Source organism: Myotis nattereri (assembly GCF_964212035.1).
Source record: "Myotis nattereri genome assembly, chromosome: 7".
NCBI lineage: Eukaryota > Metazoa > Chordata > Mammalia > Chiroptera > Vespertilionidae > Myotis > Myotis nattereri.
Window position 1 is genome coordinate 34,008,352 of NC_138082.1, and position 23,122 is coordinate 34,031,473.

The following is a 23,122-nucleotide window of genomic DNA, read 5'->3' on the forward strand; positions in this document are numbered from 1 at the left end:
AGCTCCCTTCGATCCGGAGGTCAGAACATTCTGGGCAGTTGGGGACGGAGTGCCTGGGTCTGGAAGGGGACGCCCAGGGGGCCCCCCTCAGCATCGAAAGGATGGCAACCCACTGTCGATCAGCCTAAACAAAGGGGGAAAACCGCTGGCTGACAGCGTGATTTCCTCGGAAAGGACTGACTGCCATCTCAGCAGACCTGAGATGATCCCATGGAGTCAAAGCAAAAGAGCAAAAAACTCAACTTTCTAAAATTCCAAATTCCTTACCTTACTTTTTTCTTTTGGTGCCTTCTTTTCCTTAACTTTTTTGACTGGCTTTTTTTCTCTTTTCTTCTCCTTCCTTCTTTTTTCCTCCTCTTCTTGGTTTGCAATAATATCTTGAATAACCTGGTAAAAAAGAAAACAATGGTAGCATTTTAATGGACCTATCACGAGGAGGACGTTTTCTTGTCTGGATGGAAGTGTTTGCTGGTCAGTCTCGGGTCTCTGCCCGCTCTGGAACGGGTGGCTGGCTCCTCCTGGGACATCACAGGGCTCTCGCCTGCCTCTGGGCGGGATCATCAGTGGGAGGCAGCAGTCGGGCCTCTGAGGGCAGATGGAGAGAGGTCGGGCGTTCTGAGCCCAGCTCCTCCCCAAGACAGTGCTGCTCAACTCTGAGCGGCTCCATGACACGAGGGGATCGAGGCTTCCTCCACACCCGAGCCACGAGCCACAGCCTCAGTGCCAGGCCTGGCCACACCTCTTCCCCCAATCCCAGTTGGGGACGCCTTGTTTCTTGCAGGGGCTCCGATGGTGACAGCTGCTCTTGCAACAGCATCACGTTCCCGTAAATGATCACGCGCCTCTTCTCAGAGTTGGTTTCTTCCAGCTGTGGTTTACTTTGTATTTCCTGCAGTGACCAAACCCGTTTACTCCTCTACAATTAAAATATTTGTTAAGTAGTACCTGGTTCACACAGGACCAGCGTCTTCGAAGAATCAGTAAAGGCTTCTAACATGCCATACAATTCAGTCCAATACAACGGATGCCTGAGGAGCTCTCACTCGCTGGGACGGAGAGCTACGGACTCTGGGAGCTGGGAGGGTGAGGATGATACGTAGGACACACATCCTGTTTGACCCTCAGGCTCTGCTCATCACTGGCCATGGGACTGAGATGAGCAACATACCTGATCTGAGACTCAGTTTTCTCAGCTCTAAAACGAAGTTAACACGTCCGTCCACAGCACTGGCAATATGCCAGGCCCCCTTCTGCGCGCTCTACCGACTAACTCCTTTACTCCTCGTCTCAGCCCTGGGTGGCGCTGTCATCACCCATTTTACTGATGAAGGAACTAAGGCACAGAGTTCAGTAACCTGGTCAAGGACACACAGCTAGTGAGCGGCTGAGCTGGGATTAAACCGGTGCTCACCAGGATGCATTTCGTCATGTAGGAGAGAGGAGGTGAGACGAGAAAGGATATGTGCAAACTCATCCTATAGTATGACATGTGCATAGTTAAGTAAGAATAACACTCTGCAGCTTCAGGATACATGCATGTGTAGTCTAAGCGTAAAGAAACGGAAAGGAATAGGTTTCAAAGGCTGACACCTCCCCTCTAACGTGCTGTGCTAACCCATCCTCCTGGGAGCAAGGCCACCTGATTATGTCTTATTAGTATTTACCCAAATGCTCAGTTTATTCTCTAGTAATATATATGTATTTAAAATATATTTTTATTGACTTCAGAGAGAAAGGGAGAAGGAGCAGGGGAGAGAGATGGAAACATCAATGATGAGAGAGAATCACCGATCGCTGCCTCCTGCACGCCCCCTCTGGAGATCGAGCCCACAACCCAGGCATGTGCCCTGACTGGGAATCGAACCCTAATCCCCTTGTTCATAGGTGGACACTCAACCACTGAGCTACACTGCCACTCTAGTATTATATTTTTGATGTTTATTACTTATGTTGCTCTTGCGAGCTTAATTCACACCTTTTAAAGTATGAAAAGCAGCTTTATCATGAACAGAGCAGCCATTCTGGCACCATCTGGACTTAAAAAAAAACCTAAACAAAACTATAGTCATGTGAGTTTGCATTCTAGGAGACTGCGGTGGGGTGAGGCCCTGAGAAGGGCATTGGGGAGGTGAGAGGTGACGTATGTGTTGTGTGTATTTTTTGGTAATAAAAAGGGTGTCTTTGGACAGGATTAAAAGTCTCTTGTCAAAATAGCAATGTTTTCCTTGGGGATCGAGTTCACCTCAACTCGTAGAACCAAATCATGGCTGCCCATGAGTGTTGTATTCTGAAGCACTGTGGGGCATGGACAGTTTTTGGTTCCTGGAAGTTTAGAAACTTTCAGAAATGCAAAGACTTTTAAAAATACATAAAAATGTGAGCAGTTGCAAAAAGGATGAAATCGTTATGTGTGGAGCATACAATCCAGCATATCTTCTAAAGCCTCATCAGTTGTGTTGTTTTTTCATTTAGTTTTTGAATAGATAATACATTTACATGGCTCAGAATTCAAAAATAACAAAAGAGCATGTAGCGAAACATTTCCTCCTGTGCTGTGAGCCAGCCAACAAGATCCACTTTAGAAAGCCAACTCATACCTTGGATATGCTTCCGGAGCCATGGTAGATAGATACATGAAAACGTGTGTGTGTGCACACACCCATGTACAGAAAGCAACTAACATCGTCTGCCAATCATGTCCATGAAAAATGGTATGTGATTGTGGTGGTCCATCTTTTAAACCAACACTGAATTTATTTTGCTCATGCTCTTCAACTATAGCAAAATCCTCCAAAATGCACACATATGTACACACACGTACATGTACTATAAGCATATATTTGCTGTGAAACCATCTCCATAAATCAAGTTTAGAACATTTCCAAGATCCCAATAAGATTCCCTGGTGTCTATTCATTGTTAATCCCTTTTCTCTCCCCTCTCCTCTGTCCCGGGCCAGCATTAGTCTACTTTCTGCCTCTACAGATTTAATGTTTCTGGACATATCATATAAATGAAATCATAGAACATGTAGTCTTTAGGGTCTGGCTTCCTTCACTTAGCATGTCTTTGAGGTCACCCATGTTGCAGTGTGTACCAGATGTTTGTTCCTTTATTTATGGCTAATACTCTATTGCATGGATTGACCACATTTCACCTCTCCATTCACCAGGTGATAGACATTTAAGTTGTTTCAATTTTTGGCTTTTGTGAGTAATGCTGCTATGAATATTTATATACTAGCATATAAAAGCCTAAGCGACCATTACGACCGAACATCAGGTTGACCAGTCTTATGACACGCACTGACCACCAGGTGGCAGACACTCAATGCAAGAGCTGCCCCCTCATGGTCAGTGAGCTCCCACAGCCAACTTTCCGAGGCTGGCCAACTTCCCATGGCCTCTCCCCCCTGCTGGCCGGCCCCCCCATCGGCTCCAATCAGGGGTGGGGGGCAGCTGGCCAATCTTCCGCGGCCCCTCCCCCCGGCCGGCTGGCCCCCCAATAGGCCTCGATCGCCAGCCAGGCCAAGGGACCCCACCCATGCCCGAATTCGTGCACCGGGCCTCTAGTTCATGTATAATTTTGTGTGTGTGTGTGTAGACATATATTTTCATTTCTTTTGGATAGAGTCCTAAGTGAGGAACTTCTGGGTCATTTGTAAATTTATGCTTAACTATTAAGAAAGTGACAAACTGGTTTTCCAAAGTGGCTGCCACATTTTACATCCCCTTCAGCACTGTATGAGGGCTTCCTTTTCTTCACATCCTCAACATTTGCTGACAGTGGCAATTATTCCAGGAGGCAAGAATCTTTTTGATAATGGCCATCCTGGTGGGTAGAAAATGGTATCTCTTTGTGGTTTGAATTTTGTTTTCCTAATGACTAGTGATGTTGAGCATCTTTTCATGTGTTTATTAGCTGTGAACTGTCTATTCAAGTCTTTTGCCAAGTTTTCCATTGCCTTATTTATCTTCTCATCATTGACAGGTGTAAGGGTTCTTTGTATATTCTGGTTACAAGTCCTTTATCAGGTGATTGTTTTCAAATATCTTCTCCCAGTCTGCTCTTGTCTTTGCATTTTCTTAATGTCTTTTGAAATGCAAAAGTTTTGAATTCTGATGAGGTTCAATTGATCAATTTTGTCTGCAGTGTAGCTTTAATTTGCATTTCTCTTATATGTGTGAGGGTGATTATCTTTTCATATGCTGAATACCTTTTATTATGTTTCAAATCCATTTAGTTTTCTGTTCTGAGAACTGTTTGTTCATATCTCTTGGCTGTTTTTTATGTTGGATTATTCATGTTCTTATAGAGCCATGGGAGTTCTTTATATATTAGAAAAATCATCTCTCTCTATGATACTTACTACAAATAATCCTCCTAGTGAGTCCTCTGCCATTTGACTTGACTTGGGGTTGGTTCTGCCATGCAGGTTAAAACTATTTTTTGTGTGTAGTTGAATTTATCATTTTTTCTTCTATGACCCTGGGATTGTTCAACAGCAGTAGAAGGTCTTTCTCACCATGAGGTTATGACATATTTCTTCCTTGGCTTCTTCAAGTCCTTTTGTATTTTTGTTTTGTGTGACATTTAAATCTTTGATCCATTTGAAACCATTCTGGGATAAAGAGATGATTTAATATTCTTCTTTTTTAGATGACAACCTGGTTATTCTAATACCATATATTAAACTAGAGGTCCGGTGCATGAATTCATGCACAGGTGGGGTCTGGCTGGCCCGCCCTGGATTGGGACTGATTGGGCTGGGCCTGCCGGGGGAAGGGGACTCAGGAGGTTGGCCAGCTGGCCCCACCTTCTGGTCAAACTTCTGGTCGAGGGGACAATTTGCATATTAGTCTTTTATTATAAAGAATGGTCTTTTTTTTTCCCTTATACAAGAAAGGTGAGGTGCCACATTTATTATATAACTATCTTTAAATATGTACTTGGGTATATTTCTTGAGTTTCCATTCTTTTCCTCTGATGTGTCTTTCTAGTCATCTGCTTATACCAATGGTCCTCTAATGACATGTTTTCATACACAGCAGGGCTCATTACTCCTCATTACACTTTATTTTCTGAATTTTACTAGTTGTTCTTGGTTATTTACTTTCTACCTGAAGTTTAGAATTGGGTTGGTCACACTCCCTGTATCCCCTCCCACCCATGCTCCAACATAATGCTCCTGGTATTTTTATTGGGTCAATGACATTTATAGATGATGCTGGGGAGAGCTGAAGTATTTATGATGTTGAGTATTTCTACCTAAGGACACTGTATGCTTTCCCATCTTTTTGTTTGCATCCCTCAGAATATTTTAAACTCTTCCTCACATAAACACATATTTAAGTTTACTCCTGGGTATTTTATGTTTGTGTTGTTGCTATTGTAAATGGGCCCTTTTATCATATTTCCTATCTAGCAGTACCCACAAAAGCTACTGCTTTCTGTACATTAATTTTGTAACTCCCTCATCTGATATCTCATATATGTTAAAGTAGTTTTTCAGTTCATTCTCTTTGCTTTTGTAAGTATAGAACACATGTTCAAAGGGTGATCATTTTGCCTCTTTTATTCCAATCTCTACATCTCTATGTTCTTTTTTTTTTTTTTTTTTGTCTGTCAGTAACCCATAGATCAGATGGGAGAATGATGACAAAGGCCACCCTTGTATTTTTCCTGACATTAGTGGAAATGTTTCTAGTGAATTTCACTAAGCATGACATTGGCTTTTTTTTAAATATATTTTATTGATTTTTTACAGAGAGGAAGGGAGAGAGATAGAGAGAAACATCGATGAGCGAGAAACATCGATCAGCTGCCTCCTGCACATCTCCCACTGGGGATATGCCTGCAACCCAGGTACATGCCCTTGACCGGAATCGAACCTGGGACCTTTCAGTCCGCAGGCCGACGCTCTATCCACTGAGCCAAACCGGTTTCGGCGACATTGGCTTTTGAACTAAGATGGAAATATTTTGTCATGATAAAGAAGTATCCGTATATTCTCATTGTTTTGTTTTATTTTTTAATATCAGGAATGGATGTTGAATTTGCCAAATGACCTGTCAGCATCCACCGTGATGAGCTTATGGTTTCCATGTTTGGCTCTCTTTATATGACACCGTGTATTCACATACATCCTGAGATTGAACCATTCTTACATTCTGGAATAACCGTGCTTGCTTGATTGCGGTGTGTTGCTTATTTAAGGTGCTGCTGGGTTTTAGTTTGCTGATATTTCAGTTGAAATTTTTGCACTAATACTCATAAGGAAGACTGATCTGTGGTTCGATTTGTACTCAATCTTTTGGGGGCTTAGTATCAATGTGATTATGCTCTTTTCATTAAAAAGTATTTGTACTGTTTTTATTTTTTACAAATATAAACTTGACTACATGCATCATTAGAATGATGAGGCTCGGTCTACCTCTTCATCCTGCTACAACTAACATTTGTAACAACTGCTAAAGCTTCCCGAAAGCTTTCTGCGTGCCCAGTTCTGTGTTCAGTACAAGTATCATCCCCTCTAATCAGTGCATCAGACCCAGGAGGGAGACACGGCGTGGGTGTCCTTGTGCAGATGAGAAAACCGAGATGTAAGGGGACTAGCTTGCCTCAGGCTGCAGACCTCGCATACGGGGGCCGTGACGTCACCACACCAGCCCGACGCCTCCGTCGTCTGCTCTGCGGTCCCTCTGTGTTATTTCAATTATTAACCAGGCATCCTCAGTTCTCTCTTGTTTTCAGTTTGACTCGATGTTAACTCTACTTTTAGATGTTTCCCCGGTACAATTTAGACATTCCACTGACATTCTTAATCCTATAATTGTTACCTTTCTAAACTAACATGCAACGTGTTTGGCTGCTTGCCATGGGCTTTCAAGACAGGACCTGTGCCTGATGATTTAGCTGGAGGGACAAGACCTAACCATAACGAGTGAAATAACACCAGTCCAGACCACAGTCACTCAGGTAGGGCTTGGTGACCTGCCAAATAAGGGGGTGGGTAATAAGTGTCCACGGAGTTCAGAGGAGAAAGACGGGAGTCCTCTGGGGGTGGAGGGAAGGCTCTGGAAGCTGAGTTGGCTTTGACAGGGAAGTGGGGGAGACCTGTGTGCTGGACTCTGAGAGCTCCTGCAGGGGTGCACAGAGGACAGACAAGATGACCAGAGCCCTCCACAGCTGCACAGTCCCTACTGAAAACCAGTAGCCCACTTCCTGCTTTGGCAATGCCATAAACAAGGCAAACATGAACAGCTTTTTCAATGTCTGTGGCAGGGATCAGTGCATTACACTGACTGGGCCAAATCTGGCCTGATGCACATGTTTATAAATAAAGTTTTATTGGAGCACAGACATGTCCATTCATTCACATACTGTCCGTTTTTGCTTTCATACTATCATGGCAAAGTTGAGTAGTTGTAGTAGAGAATGTAGGTTCCATAGACTCAAATATTTACTACTTTTGTCCCTTTATGGAAAAAATTTGTTGATCCATGGAAGTGTGTCTTATTATTTCCTTAGTATCAATTTCTTCAATAATATTTATGGATCAAAGGATATATAGATTAAAATTTTTGATATTTACTTAGTCCATTTCCCATAAAAAATGTTATGCTCATTTATGTATCCAGCAGCAATGTATGGGAGTGTTTTTTTCCCTCACATGCTTAGAAACTTCAGTTATTATCATGATTTCAAATTTTTACCAATCTCATATGTGAAAAAGATACAGAACCATTTTCATTTTTAAATTTCTTTGTTAGTGGCTTGTAAAATTTCTGCTATTAAATTTCTGTTTGTATTCTTTGTCGTCTTTTCTACTGAGGTGGTCAGATTTTTCTCAATACTTTCTAAGAACTCTATATATGAGAGATAATTATCGTCACATGTTATCAGTCTATTCTTTTCCCATTACTGTGATATTTTAATTACTTTATGTTTATAATTTGATTTATATCAAGTGGGGCAAGTTCCCTGTGGTTATAGCCATTTTCACACATTTTCACGTATTTATTCTTCCATGTAAACTGGAGAATAATTTTGTCAATAAAATTGTTTTGATTTGCTTGGCATTGCATTGACTGTATAGAACAGTCAAAGGATAATGTGTACTTGTACTTTATTGAGTCTTTCCAGGGAAATAATTTACCAGTCTATAGCTTCAAGTCTTCTTTTAATTTCTTCAGTATAGTTTTTATAAATATCATTTTGTATAATATGTTAATACAATTTTTAAGTTTATTGTGTTTTCTAGGAAGATGATCAGATAATGTAAAAATAATGATAAAATTATCACTCTAAAATAGTTATAACTCTTTTTTTTTATCCTACTGCATTAGGTAGTAAGAACTTACAGAAAAATATTAATTAACACTTCTTACAGAAACCATTTCTTTCCCTGAGTTTTCCTTTTGAGGGCAATGCCTCTAAAGCTTCCCTGATGAGAATCATGCAAGTCTTCTCTTGGTTTCTATGATGCTCTGAGAGTAAGGACATTTCCCTATCTCTAGTTTATTAAGGCATTTCTAAGACTAACTTTCCACGTCAGTTTAGTCAGATGCCAGGGAGATGACCAAATAGCACTTCTCTGGAAGAACATCGATGTGGCAAACAGTGGAGTCTGGATGGGTGAGAAGGACCTGAGAAGGAAGGTGGGTGGACAGGCGCCGTGGAGGGAGGAGGGGCCTGACATGGACAAGGGTATTTCAGGCGCAGCAGCCTGAGGGTGAGGAGGAAGGTGAGGGGGTGTGGTAGTGACTGTGGTGATGATGGAGCAGGAGACGAGAGAGGTGAGCAGGGACATGCACAGAAAGGGCTCCTGAAATCAAGCCGCTCAGAACTTACTAATTTGAGCACCATGTGTTGTTGCATCTCGTTCAAAGGCAAGAGGGAGGAAGGTTAGTTCATTCTGAGGTAAATTGCAAAGTACGTGCATTGGTGACCTCATGGCAGACCTAGTCATTTACATGTTCCATCTTTGCAGTGGAGTTGCTTGTAAAGGGGGCATCAAAAGAGTCAGGAGACTGGGTATGAACTAAATATCTTCACTTATCTATTAAACATATTTAAAATTACTTTTGCAAAAAGTACCATGAAAAATGTACGTTATTAAGTCTTATTGTGACAATTGACGTGCAACAAAGTTGAAAAATAACCAAGATCTGCCTGGCTGATGTGGCTCAGTGGATGACTATCAACCCATGAACCAGGAGGTCATGGTTCGATTCCCGGTCATGGCACATTCCAGGTTTCAGGCTCAATCCCCAGTACGGGGCATACAGGAGGCAGTTGATCCATGATTCTCTCTCATCATTGATGTTTCTATCTCTCCCTCCCTTTCCCTTCCTCTCTGAAATAAATTTAAAAAAACATAGTAAAAATAAATAAATAAAAGTAACCAAGACCTAATAACGACAAACCAGCAACTCCAAATTTAAGGAAATAAAATCACGGTACATTTACATTTTATTTTTCAGAATATTTGTACCTGTTGTGGGGTCTTGTTTGAAAAAATGATAGCGGAACCTCCTTCTTCTGCTTTAGGGTATTCGGGGAAGGCGCCAGTTAAGTTCCTGAGGAGGAAGAAAAGGCAAATTTAATAGAAAGGATCGCAGTCCTCTGTCATTTTCCCCCTTAGCTGGCTCTGCTGATGCTCATTTAAATAAGTGCTAGTTATTCAGACGGGGCTGCCCTGACCATCCGGGGCCAGACCCGAGGTCTCGCAGGAGCAGGAGGGTCTGGGACCCGCAGGAGCGGCTTCCCTCCTGCAGGAGTTGTTACTCTCTCTCTCAGGCAGACTGGATGCTTCGTTTTCTTTTTTCCCCCTTTAAATTATTGAGCTACTCTGTGCTTGAGTTAAGAATCAAGACAGAAGCACAAATCATTTCTTCCTGTTTAAAGTTTAGGATAAACACAGGAGTTTGAAACTAAACAGAAGGGTGGAGGTGTCACAGTTACAAATGTAGTAATAGTGCATGAAATACACACGCATGCTTTAGGCTTTAGTAAGTCTAAGGGTCTATATTTTATGGGTGCCAAGTAGTAATTTACTTTTGCTGTAACCATATAATTTCCTACATTTTGAAAAGCAGGCTTTGTAATTTAATGTTGAGGAATTTCAGAAGGAATGTGTAGTTAATACTCTGACACAAATGTTATGTTTACTCAGCATATAGAAAGAGAAGATGGCCCAATTAGTTCCATCAGTATAGAACCCAAGGGTCCGAGGAGACAACCATGTTTAAAATGACTCTATAGCAGTGGTTCTCAGACTTTTGGCCCTAGGAACCCTTTACATTCTTTTTTTGTTGTTAATCCTCATCAGAGGGTATTTTTTTCCATTGCTTTTCAGAGAGAGTGGGAGGGAGGGAGAGGGGTAAAGAGAGAGAAAAAATCAATATGAGACTCATCGATTGGTTGCCTCCTGCATGTGCCTGGACCAGAGGTGGGAGCAAACCCGCAACCCGGGTACATGCCCTTGACTGGGAATCGAACCTGCATCCCTTCGGTGCACAGGCCGATGCTCTAACCACTGAGAGATACTAGCCAGGGCCCCTTTACACTCAAACAACTTTTCAGTATCCCGAAGAGCTTTCTGAAAATGTGTTATTGCTATTGATATTTACCGAATTTTATAGTAAAACGGAGACATTTCTAAAATATGTATTTTTAATTAATTTAAAAATTACAATAATAAACCTGTTATATGTTAACATAAATGGCATTTTTAAAAAATAACATATTTCCCCAATGAAAAAGTTTAGTAAGAAGAATGTGACTGATTTGTGTCTTTGAAGTCACTTTAAGGTTTGGCTTAATGGAATAGCTGGATGCTCCTATCTGCTCCTATGTTGAATCTATTGCCATACGTTGTTTTGGTTGAAGCTTAGTAAGAAAACCTGGCCTCATGTACATGCATAATTGGAAAAGAAAGAGCGATTTTTTTGTGTTAATCCTCACCTGAGGATTATTTTCCCATTGATTTTTAGATAGAGTGGGCGGGAGGGAGAGAGACAAAATATTGATATGAGAGAGACATATTGATTGGCTGCCTCCTACATGCGCCCCCACAGGGGCCGGGGAATGAACCTGCAACCCAGGTACGTTCCCTCGACTGGGAATTGAACCTAAGACCGTATAGTGCCTGGGGCGACACTCTAACCACTGAGCACACTGGCCAGAGCAAGAGAGGACAATATTAATAGCCTTTTAGGTAACAGAATACTCCACTTTTGATTCTATATGACTCAACAAGTGGTAGCTTCCTAAAGGTTGGCTGTGATGTGGAATCTGAAACCACATCAGTGAACTGGCCTTCTCCATCACGTGAAAATCCATCTGCCCATCTTGAGTGCTGGATATGTCTTTTGCCCACGCACAGTTTTGTAACATCAGGTCTTGGTCACTGGGTTCACTGCATTATGCAGATCTTCCCAATGTCGATACATTTCCTCTCATCAAAATCACATTCATTAACAACCTTCTAACAAAAAGGCTAAGTAATGGGAAGCTCTCAAACTCATGGAGGTCCTATAGGGTTTTGAAATTTTCAATTTTCTCTAGAAAGCTCAAATTTTACTGTTGGCCACAGATACCCTGGGTTGTTTTCTGTTAGGCTCATTTGGTTCATTTTTGAGGGAAATCTCTCCCCCAAACTCAACTCTGAATCACCAGAGTTCATCAGTTGTTTTTTAAATAACAGGGACGTCCCGTAAAAAGTGGCTAGCTCTCAGCTTGTGACGGTGGTCACACTTGGTGTGCAGTGGAAGGCATTTCTGGGCGCTCCTGGCTCTATCTCACAGAATATTAAAAAGCTGTGTATTCAAGGGTCAAGTCTCAATAACTGAGTTATCCCTTACTGCACCCGCCGGGGTCGTTAAACGAAACCATTTCCAAGGCCGGTAGGTAACGAGGAGGACCGTGGTGACCACAATGGGGGTCTCTGCCTGCTCCCTGCTGCTCCCCCCACCAGTGTGCTTTGGTGGGAATGTCAGGAACCATTGCAAATAAGTCATATGGAAAGAGTTTGACTTTTAGATCCTGAGAAGATCTTGGAGACCTCAGAGGTCACCCACTTTAAGAACCGCTGCTCTAGAATGTCTCCCCGAGCCACTGCTCAGATGCCCCCATGGCGGTCGGCTCCCTCTCCCCCAGGCAGCCCCTCCATTTCCAGCCCTCCGCTGTTACGAAGTCCTTTCTGACACTGAGCCAACTGCAACCTGACTCCTGGCTTCTTGTTTGACCTTCTGGGGACACACAGAATTTGATTCTTTCTCTTCCACATAATTGCTAGTCAAACATTTTAAGACAGTTATGTCATTGTCTGGACGAAACGGCTCAGATCTCTTGAATCTTTACTGTTGGGCTCATTTTGTGGGAATGTGACTCAGTTACTCAGTGTCTAAACACAATGCAGTGTGTGTGTGTGTGTGGGGGGGCAGTCTCTGGACAAATGCACTAACACTGAGGATGGTGGGTGATCACACAGTGTGTGTGACATTCTGTCTATTGAGCTACCATCATCACAGCTACTTGGGTGTCTTCACACACTCACCCAGCATCCACCCATCCACCCATCTATCCATCCATCCACTCATCCACTTACCCACCCATCCATCCATTTATCCATCCACCCACCCATCCATCCATCCTCCACCCATTCACCCACCCACCCATTTTTCATTAATGCATTTATTTGTGTAGTCAATCAACAAATATCTGGTTAGTACCAACTCGATTCTAGATGCAATGGGGGAGACAGCGATTGAACATTAAAAGATGCTGACCTTGCCCTCACGCAGCTCACATTCCACATCACATGGCGCAATATTTGGCTGATGCACATGCTTGACCGCAGACACTACTTGTCCACAAGATTCATAGCTCAAGCCTCCTTAACTTGCCTGACCATGTTTTGTCTCGATCTGTAAATCACTTGGCCCAGCCGGTTCCTGGTTAAAAACTCGGATTGCACGGAGCCTACAAACAAGAGCACTCTCTTCTTCATACCCAGTGCCCTGATTCTGTTGATGCCACCTTTACAAGCAACTCCACTGTACAATTTTATTTCCACATTTAAAGCTCGAATGGTTACATCATAGTAGATGTAACCGTTTATATAAACTAAAAACTAAAAGAATTTACATGTTCCAGTTTTACAGTAGAATTCTCAACTTTGTCCCACACCAATAGTCACAAAGACGCATATTAAGTCACAGTAAGACTTAATAACATACATTACTTTTTTCAAAAGTAATATTAAATATATTTACTTTAATAGGTAAGTAAAGATACCTGTTTCTTCTTAGTTATAATAGTTTAAACAATTAATAATCTGAAATTGAATTAGTCTTATCTTGAAAGAATGTAAAAACTGCTGCAGGGCACACATTTAAAAGATAAATTTTAAAATTCATATCCAGAAAATAACAGTGTAAACTGATAGCTCTTCACCTTGTGCTCAGGCACACGGACACACACACACTCTCACACACAGCATTTCTTGTGCTCATACCACTCCAGTCTGTCCCTCCGTGGCAAGGGGAACTCCCCCACAGCAGCGGCGCCCTGCTTGGTGACATGCTGAGGGCACCCTGGCTTCGCCCTGGATGGGACTCTGTCCCTGTGACTTGGTCACTTGGAGGATGTGAAGAGAAAACAGTTTTTGCATTTTCTTGGCTGTTGGGTGTCACCCCACATTTTCAGTGTGTGGTCTGGCTGAGAGGGGGCTCTGGTTAAGACAGGGGCACTGCCTTCCCCCTCGCAGTCTGGGTGCTCAGGACTAAGACACAATTGATCCCTCACTGCTCACCGGAAGGAAGCTGCAGCTGACGAGTGTTTCAGTGCCCGGGGCACAGCGCACTGAGAAGGTGTGAGACCTCCGGGGAGAGACGCGTACTCTCAGACATGAGCGAATAGAAACATTATTTTGGCTCTCACAGTATTTCTGACACTGACTGCTGGGGGCTGACAGCATCCCTGCCGGTGACAGTCCATCTGGGGACTTTCAGGAAAGTAACTGAGGACTTCAAATTATGTGGGACCATGGCCTCCACGTGGTATTCCCCTGTGCCTGGCTCAACTCCCCCCTCCCCCCACTCCTCTCTGCTCACCTGGCTCCTGCTGCTCCTCCATCTACCTGGACCCCTGGGCACCCCCTCCTCAGAGAGAAGTTCACTCTTAGAGGTAAAATACTACACCCAGTGTGTCCTTCACTTGCTCAAATGTCATCGCATCCACGAGGTCTTCCCTGACTATCCTATATAATAAAAGAGAAACATGCAAATTGACCATCCTTCTGCTACGCTCACCAGCCAATCAGGAGTGAGTGTGCAAATTAACCCAACAAAGATGGCAGGTTAATTTGCATACACAGGCGCTAGCGGAGAGCAGAGCGGGAGAGCCGGCAGCCTGGGGGGACGTGGCTCCCTCGGTCACTCCCCCAAGCTGCTGGGCGGAGAGCAGAGCAGGAGAGCTGGAGGCTTGGGGGGACATGGCTCAGTGACTGAGGGAGCCATGTCCCCAAAGCCCCCGGGCGGAGAGCAGAGAGGGAGAGCTGGTGGCTTGGAGGACTTGGCAGAGTGGGAGGCCGTGGCATGGAAACAGAGCAGGAAGGGAAAACCAAGAGCGTGGGGAGCACCAGGAATTCTGGGAATAGTGGTTCTGGTGGCAGCCCCAGGACCTGAAGCGGAAGCCCAGAGTGTGGGGAGCACCAGGAATGCTGGGAATCGTAGTTCTGGTGGCAGACAGAACGCCTAGACTATGGCCCGTGGGCCAGATCCGGCCCGTTTGAAATGAATAAAACTAAAAAAAAAAAAGACCGTACCCTTTTATGTAATGATGTTTACTTTGAATTTATATTAGTTCACACAAACACTCCATCCATGCTTTTGTTCCGGCCCTCCGGTCCAGTTTAAGAACCCATTGTGGCCCTCGAGTCAAAAAGTTTGCCCACCCCTGTTTCAGATGGTTGCTGCTGTGTCCCTCTGCAGCTTGAAAAGTGCTTTCAGAAACACAAGGATCTTGCCTACTGAACTGCTGACACAAAATCCTCTGCAAAATTATTGTTAACTGTGCTGCTGCCTCTGTGCCTATACACGACTTAAATCATGGCTTTCCCTCCATTATTCTTTGAATCTTAATTCTAAAACCATTTGATTATCTTTGAACTTCCATCATTTTGCAGATTTACAAAGGCAGTGTGCAGCCCGCCTTCTATCTGCCTTCATGCCCCCCAACAGGCGAGGCCAATGCAGGCTCTTCACTGGGTGCCAGAGCCTGCTGCTGGGACCGGTGGTGTAGAACCTGGGCCCTGCCACGTGGCTGCAGGGCGATAACTGGAGGGTGCGTGTGAAGGCTCTGGTTTCTACAGAACGAGACAGGAAAGGAGAAGCAAGACCGTGAAAGCCACACAAGAACACCAGGTTTGAGGACTGGGTGTGGAGCCTGGCAAGTCTGTGGAAGTATCAGTATCCTGAGTTCAGTCTGCATTTAGTCACCCACAGGCCAGTGCCAGCACATCTCAGGGGATCACATCTTTTTGAAGCAAGAATTCAGCCTTTGGGAACAGAACGCTGTCTCTGTGTCATTCCTTCTTCGCCGACTCCGTCCACACCTTTGGGGACCCCTGGACTTGAAGTTACTCATTAAATCTATTCCCTAAGAAGTATTTAGAAACATTTGAATATGAACACTGAAGATGGACTTTATAATCTAGAAAATTTTAGACTCTGCTTAACATTTTTCAAAACGAAATGGCGCTGCTCTCTCAAGTCCAGATGGCTTCTGCAATATTGTAGAAGACAGAGCCCCAGGAGCCCCAGGCACATCCCTGGCGGAGAACCAGTCTCCTAGGTGCTGGGGTCGTCCCCCTCTCCAGGCCGACGGCTCTGGAACCTTGAATTTCTGTGCATCCAGTTCCTTTTATGTCTTCTTGTATCTTTCTTAGAAATTTTTTTTTTTCTACAGTTGGAAAATTCTGACCTTCCTCCGGGGGGGGGGGTATACTCTCCATTCTGCTTTCGACTACCCGTGGGCTTTAACAATTAAGCAACCTACTTACTGCAACCATATTTTTTCCACCCTTATTACTGTTTTCCTTAATTTATCACGCGCCGTCGGTTTCCATCTCTGTTGTCAGGTCCTGGGCTCTCTGCTTTGTTCCGCTGATCTATGTGTGTGCCTGTACATTAGTATCATGCATCCGCCTCATTTTTCTTTATAATATACTTGAAAATACAGTGCCATTTGTCCTTCCTTATTGTTTTTCTTTTAATCCCAATGACTTTAATAACTATGTTTTCAAATTCAATAACTAATCCTGTTGGGATTTTAATTGAAACTGTGTTCTCTCTATAAATTACCCAGAGCAGACGTGTCATCTTCCCCTTTAACCGGAAACTCGGCAGGGCCTGCCAGCTATTGAAGAAGTTCGTCTCTCCTTCCTATTAACATTTATAGGCTTTGTACGGGTTCATGTGTTTCTCTTTCATAGTAATTCTATCATTGATTTAAAAAACATTTTTGAACACTTAAAAATATTTATTCCTCTTATTTGTTAAAATGTCAATATTTTAACAATAATTTATATTATGGCACTAACTGTTATCAGGGGCAAAGCCCATTCATATTGTTCTTTTCTTTCATGGGAAGGAATCTAGTATTTCCTCATTAAGTATGTAGCTCTCTTTTGTTTTAAAAAATAAATGTTTCATTCATTCATTCATTCATTCACTCATTTAAAATATATTTATTGAATGTCTACTAGGTGGTGGGTACTGTTGTAGTTTATTATGCTAAGAATCAACCCTTGTCTTTCTGTTTTTAAGTTTTTTAAATAAGAAGAGGGTATTTTATCAAATGGTTTTTCTGCATGAACCAAAAAGGTCATATTGCTTTTATTGATGTATAAAATATTGCATTTTCCTACCATTGAGCTATTTATATTTCTGGGAACAGTTACTTGAGGTCTGATTTGTTCCACTGGCAGTCTCTAAGCACCGTCTGATGGAGTAAATGACGACGGAGCCAGAGAGCAAGCAGCCTCCAGCCTTGCTTCTCCCAGCTCCCCGAGAGGGACAGTCCTGGGAGCAGAGCCATGGAGGCCAGTCTCCCCAGAGCTGGGATTCCCGTGGATGGGGCATCTGGGGCGGGGTCCCAGTTCCTGCCTTGAGCTGGCAGGTGTCCCTGAGCTGACTGGAGCATCTGGGAGCCCAGCTGTCCGTGGCCACAGGACAGTGAGCCCGGACTCGCCGTGCTGGGGTGAGGGGAACACAGCAGGACAAAGGGCTGCCCCTTCCCTGAGTGTGTCCTATACGGTGGTAACTTCCACCTGATCCCTGACTCTCCTGCTGGCTTTGATGAGGCCAGCTGCCATAGTGACAGCCCACCTGGGAAGGGGCTGGGGTGCCCTCTGGCCAACAGCCAGCAGGGAGCTGAGGCCCCAATCCGAATGCTCCTATGAGCTGCGCGAGTGTGGAAGCAGAGGAGCCCCCGACCACAGGCAGCACCTGGTGCAGCCGGTGGGGCCCTGAGCAGAGCACCCAGCTCAGCGGTGCCCATGCTTCTGCCCACGGGAACTGTGCCATCATCAGTGGGGGTTGTGTGAAGACACTAACTTGATGGTCATAGTGTTACTCAGCAACAGATGGTGAATATCCGGCCATCACATCAAAACAGATTTTGAGAATAGGGTCGGAGCAAGGTGATGAGTTAGGAGGCTACTGGGGTCCAGGCGAGGGTGGGTGAGGCTGAACTTGACCCAGCTGTCAGTGAAGACGGGGGTCTGCAAAGTGGATGGGTTTGGGCATATTTTAAAGGTGGAGCCAATGCTATTTTTTGACGGACTGGGTGTTGGGCTGAGATTGGGTGGGTGGGTTCACATACACTGGGGAGGGAAAGGCCTTATATGGAGCCACTGGAGGGGTGAGATGCCAGCATAGTTCTGGACATGTGGAAGCTGTGCTGTCCCACATCTGGACAGCTGGGTCTCCACATCTAGAATTTAAGAGAGCAATCTGGACGGGAGATTTGCCTTGGGGAGTCAACAGTATGATGGAACTGAAGGCCGTGGGCCTCACTGAGATTACCACGGGGTCAGAGAAGGGAAGCAGACGAGGAGGCAAGACCTGAGCAAGTCCGAGAGCCGTGTCCAAGCAGATGCACGCTCTGAGCAGCTCAAGAACTTGCAGGCTCGGCTACACCGCCCAGCAGTTTCCCCGGGACTCCAGGGCACGGCCAAGGTCATGGCCACGGAAAGCATATACCGCTGGGTTCCAGCAACAAAGCCCTAAAATAAGGCCTTAGATGTGAGACAGAAGCACTAGGGGGGCTAGACGTGTAATGAAAATAGTACTTTCCTGGAAATGGAGAGACCTGGGGCTCCTGCCACTAATTAGCGACGTGATGTGAGCCAACGGCGCCACTGCAGTGGGAACCTGGCCGGCTTCCCTCTCCGCCACGTGGTACAGTGCAACAAGGTTGATTCATTCAGTTACTGAACAATAAGTGTTGTGTGCCTATTAGCCAATTTCCAAAGCTCCTTTCAGCTCTGGAAACTCTAGGATTTGCATGTGACAAAGGCTGGTGGGGGAAGGGCGATGTTAATTTCTCACAGAATCCACTCAGTGATTCATGTTACTTTCTTATAAAAATGCCTTCCACACAGCCATCTGCCTGTCTGTTCTTTTACTGAGGCAGCCTGAGGAGAAAAACACCCGTGCCCTGTAACTCTCAGTGAGCAGGTCCGAGGTGGAGAACATTTGGTAAAGTGGGGGCCTATTAAAAATTTATGCATATTGTCAAACATTTTTGCACAAATGTGAGAATGACTGGCTCCAGAGTTGGCGGTGATTTAGAAAGCAGGACCACTAACGTGATACATTTCCCCCCCGAGGCCCGACACTGCGCTTCAGCGGGTCCTACCGTTTCAGACACGCAGGACAGAGATTTATCTGTGTTTCATCAAGTATGAAAAATATATGGATGGAGGGGTTTCCGGCTGGTACCCCCCAAGCCATCCCGTCACCTCTGTTCATGTCAGCAGGCTCATAAATTCCTCCTGCGTTCTGAAGAGAGCAGCTTGTGCCACTGCACAGAAGCCCCCAGAAGTGTCACTCGCTGCCTATAAATTCACTGACACTCAATAAAGGCAATTGGCTGCACATGGACTTAGTTACCACGGTCCTCCATCCCTCAAAGGAGAGGAGGAAGAAGGCGTGTGTGGAGCATGGCAGTTTCTTAGTGGCCCATTACACAATCTGATTTATCCCGCGATGTGTCTACTTATTAGCGGGCATCACAAGCAGTTACCACTCAGACAGAAGCCCCCTTCTTGATCTGAAGGTGTTATCTTTGTGCCTGCTCAAATCCTACAGGAACCGCCCTGCCCAATCCCCGCCCACTTTTATCTTATTAGAACGGACAATATATTACAGTTCACTATTGTGATTGGGTTGAGAAAATAGACAGCCGCTTTAATTTCACCTCTCTGTCTTAAATACCTATGTGTAGAGAAAAATTAACACCCAGGCAAGAGCACGCCTTTAGGAAGGAATGGAAAGATTTTCCCACTAAATAGGCTGCCATCCGTCTCTCTGCACAGACTCAGTTCATAACCCCAGGCATTACTCACCCACCAACCTTCCCAGTTTAAGGGAGGCGTCATTCCCCTCTCTAACTCAAGAATCTAGGAAGCTTAGAAAAGAGGAGGAAAAGGGCACACTAACAAAATGTTCAGATATGTATGTTTCAAACTCACGTCTCATGTGCTACTTTAAGAAAATAATCCTATGTAATAAAAGGGTAATATGCAAATTGTCCCCGGACCAGGGTCATCCGTGTCTCCTGGAAGCTCATAAGAAACTCAAACTCTACTCCAAAAACACAGGCGACAAAAGCAAACATGGACCAGTGGGGCTTCATCAAACGCAAAAGCTTCTCAGTAGCAAAGGAAACAGCAAAATAAAAAGGCAATCTACAGATGGGGAGAAAGCATTTGCAAGCCATCTATACAATAGAGGGTTAGCATCCAAAATATATAAGGAACTCCCACAACTTGATAGCAAAAACAGAAACAAAATAATAACACGTTTTTAAAAAATGGGCAAAGTAACCTGAACAGACATTTCTCCAAAGAAGACATACAATTGGACAACAGGTACAAGGAAAGGTATTTAGCCTCACTGATCATCAGGGAAATGCAAATCAAAGCCACAGTGAGATGTCACCTCACGCTGCTAGGATGGCCACCATTGGAGAGATGGAAGACCCGTGTTGGTGAGGGGATGGAGAAGAGACCATGGGTACTATTGGTGGGAATGTGAGTTGGTGCAGCCACTATGGAAAACAGTATGGAGGCCCCTCAAAAAATTAATCATAGAACTACTATACGATCCAGCAGCCCCACTTCTGGGTATCTACCTACAGGAAAGAAAATCAGATCTTGAAGAGTTGAATGCAGACTGTGAAATAACAGAAAAACCACATATTAGTCTCTGCTCCAGTTCCTGGCACAGAGCTCCTGGAACCCTGGTCATTTCCTAAGTGATAAGAGCACAAGGAGCTAACGTTTGAACTCTGACCCCGGTTCCTGACACAGGGCTCCGAAACCCCCTGGAATTTCCCGGTGACCGGAGTGTCTTTTGCTCTAATGAGGCAAAGTTTGGTGGGGACTGGTCACCAGGAAGATGGAGCAGTGATTAGAAGCTAGGAAATTTCAACCTCATCCTCTACCTTCCAGAGAGGCGAGAGGGGATGGGAATTGAGTTAATGATCTATCATGATCACATGAGGAAACCCCCATAAAATCCCAAAAGTGTGGGTTTAGGGAGCTTCTGTGTTGTGGAGTTTGTTGTCCAGGTGCTGGGAGGGTGGTGATGTAGGACAGGGCGTGGGAGCCCCGCCCCTTTTCACGGGCCTCGCCCTACACATCTCTTCCATCCGGCTGTTCATCTTCGTCCTTTATCACATCCTTTTATAGTAAACCAGTGAATATAAGTGTTTCCCTGAGTTCTGTGAGCCATTTAGCAGATTATCAAACCCAAGTAGATTTTTGTAGAAGCCGTGATTTATAGCCAATCAATCAGTAGTATGGGTGACATCCGGGAATTGGTGTCTGGCACCTGAAGTTGGGGGGCAGTTTTGTGGGACTGAGCCCTCAGCTGGTTGGCTTTTATAGGGCAGTGTCACAGGAATTGCTTGATGTGTGAGTGTGACAGTAGTGTGTGGGGAAGGGAGAAAACAAAAAAGAGTGAGTTCTTTCTTTCTTTCACACACACCCCCATGTTCACTGCAGCAGATAAGAGATAGAAAAACCCTAAATATCCATTGGCGGTTATATGGGTAAGGAAAATGTGGTATATACATACAATGGAATGTTATTCAGCCATCAAAAAGGAGAAAAATCTATCTGCCTGGCTGGTGTTTCTCAGTGGTTGAGCATCAACCTATGAACCAAGAGATCACGATTCGATTCCCAGTCAGGGCACATGCCTGGGTTGCAGGCTCAATCCCCAGTGGGGGGCATGTAGGAGGCAGCCAGTCAATGATTCTCTCTCATCATTGATGTTTCTATCCCTTTCTCCCTCTCCCTTGCTCCCTGAAATCAATTTTTAAAAATATACTTTTTAAAAAAGAAGGTAATCTTGCAATTTGCTCCCACATGGATGAACCTGGAGGACATTAAGTGAAGTAAGCACAGGACAAACACTGTATGACACACTTACATGAAGAACCTAAAATACTCAGACGCATAGGAGCAGAGAGGAGAAGGTTGTTGACAGGGGCGAGCAGGGGAGGGCAAAGGGGAAGTGCTAGTCAAGGGTTCAAGTGTCAGTCATACAGATGAGGAAGCCCTGGACACCCGCTTGCTACCCAGCATGGAGCCCATAGTCAATAAAAGGGTCGTGTGAGTGAACAAATTAGCTGGGAGGACAGACCTTATGTTAAGCGTTCTTATCACACACAGAATGGCAAGTCAATACAGGGTGTGGGAGGTGACTTCAAAACGCAGCCTCTCAGGTCCCACCTGAGACCCACGGCCAATGAACTCCGGGGCTGGGCCCAGAACTCGGTGCTTGACAAGCTTTCGGCTGATTCTGATTTGGGCCCCAGTGTAGAAGCACCACAGTCTGGCTCAACATTCAGGACAGTATTATCAGGATCTTCAGCATCTGCTGTCCCCCCTGGCCCTGAGCAGGGTCAGGGAAGACGGGGTGAAGGCATCACAGCCCTGTCCCCCGAAGGCTTGCCATCCAGAGGGGAGGAGAGAGGCACGCTGCAGGGAGCAGCAGTATCCCCTGGAACAGACCGTGGGCCGCAGAGAGCGAGTGTGTCCACTGCATTTGCACACGAGCCCTGGGCCTGTCTTTTAACAGGCCGGCGCCTGGAGAAACCGCAAGAACCTATAGTTGCTGCGTGTTCTTAATCGGGTTTACTGCGATAACGGACATCAAGATAGGCGACTGCTCGGGGGGTGCACCTGTCCCACGGCCTCGGCGGGAATGCTGGGACCTTCAGTTCCCATCCCTCCTCTCCTTATGGCCCCCATTCATTTTCCACCAAAACAACTGGCAGAAAAATGTTATTCGCCTTCTCATCCGAGTAACCTGCACGTTCACATCTCCACCGAAGGACCACAGATGCTTCTGAGAATTTACTGAAAACATTGCAGGAGGAATAGGAAATAATGAGCCCCTCACACACCTCCCTGTGTGCGCCCACCCCTCTCCCACCCTCCTCTAAAACTTCTTTTTCATCCTGAAAGTCACTCATACTCCATGTGGAAAACTTGGAATGTAAAGGGAAAACCGAACAAAGCCACGGTCCCCCTACCCAAAGGCATCCATTGTCAACATGCTGGTGGCTTCTTTTGATGTCTTACAAGTCCTCAGAGAACAGCTCGGAGCCGCCCTCGAGACCCAATTCCAGTTCCACACAAAGCCCAGGATTCAGTCTGCCGGTAACTACCCAAGTTCTTAGCCAAGTTCCCTGACTTCCCTAAGCCCACTTTGTCGTCTACAAAATAATTGGGCAAGCCAGCTCCTCAAATCCCATCATGCCCCTCTCCCTTCCTTCTATCTGCGCAGAACCCACCCCAGCTCCGTGTGGAGGTGCT

The 23,122-nt window shown here is 45.0% G+C and overlaps 1 protein-coding gene across 1 annotated transcript in view; it reads right to left on the minus strand.

Moving 5' to 3' along the window:
• Positions 1-23,122, minus strand: part of DRC11 (dynein regulatory complex subunit 11) — a 114,730-nt gene that overhangs the window by 52,520 nt on the left and 39,088 nt on the right. The window contains exons 7-8 of the mRNA XM_081095716.1: positions 9,497-9,581; positions 268-387 (exon numbers count right to left, since the gene is read on the minus strand). Coding sequence (XP_080951842.1) covers positions 268-387; positions 9,497-9,581 — 205 coding nt within the window. The remainder of the gene's footprint in view (positions 1-267; positions 388-9,496; positions 9,582-23,122) is intronic.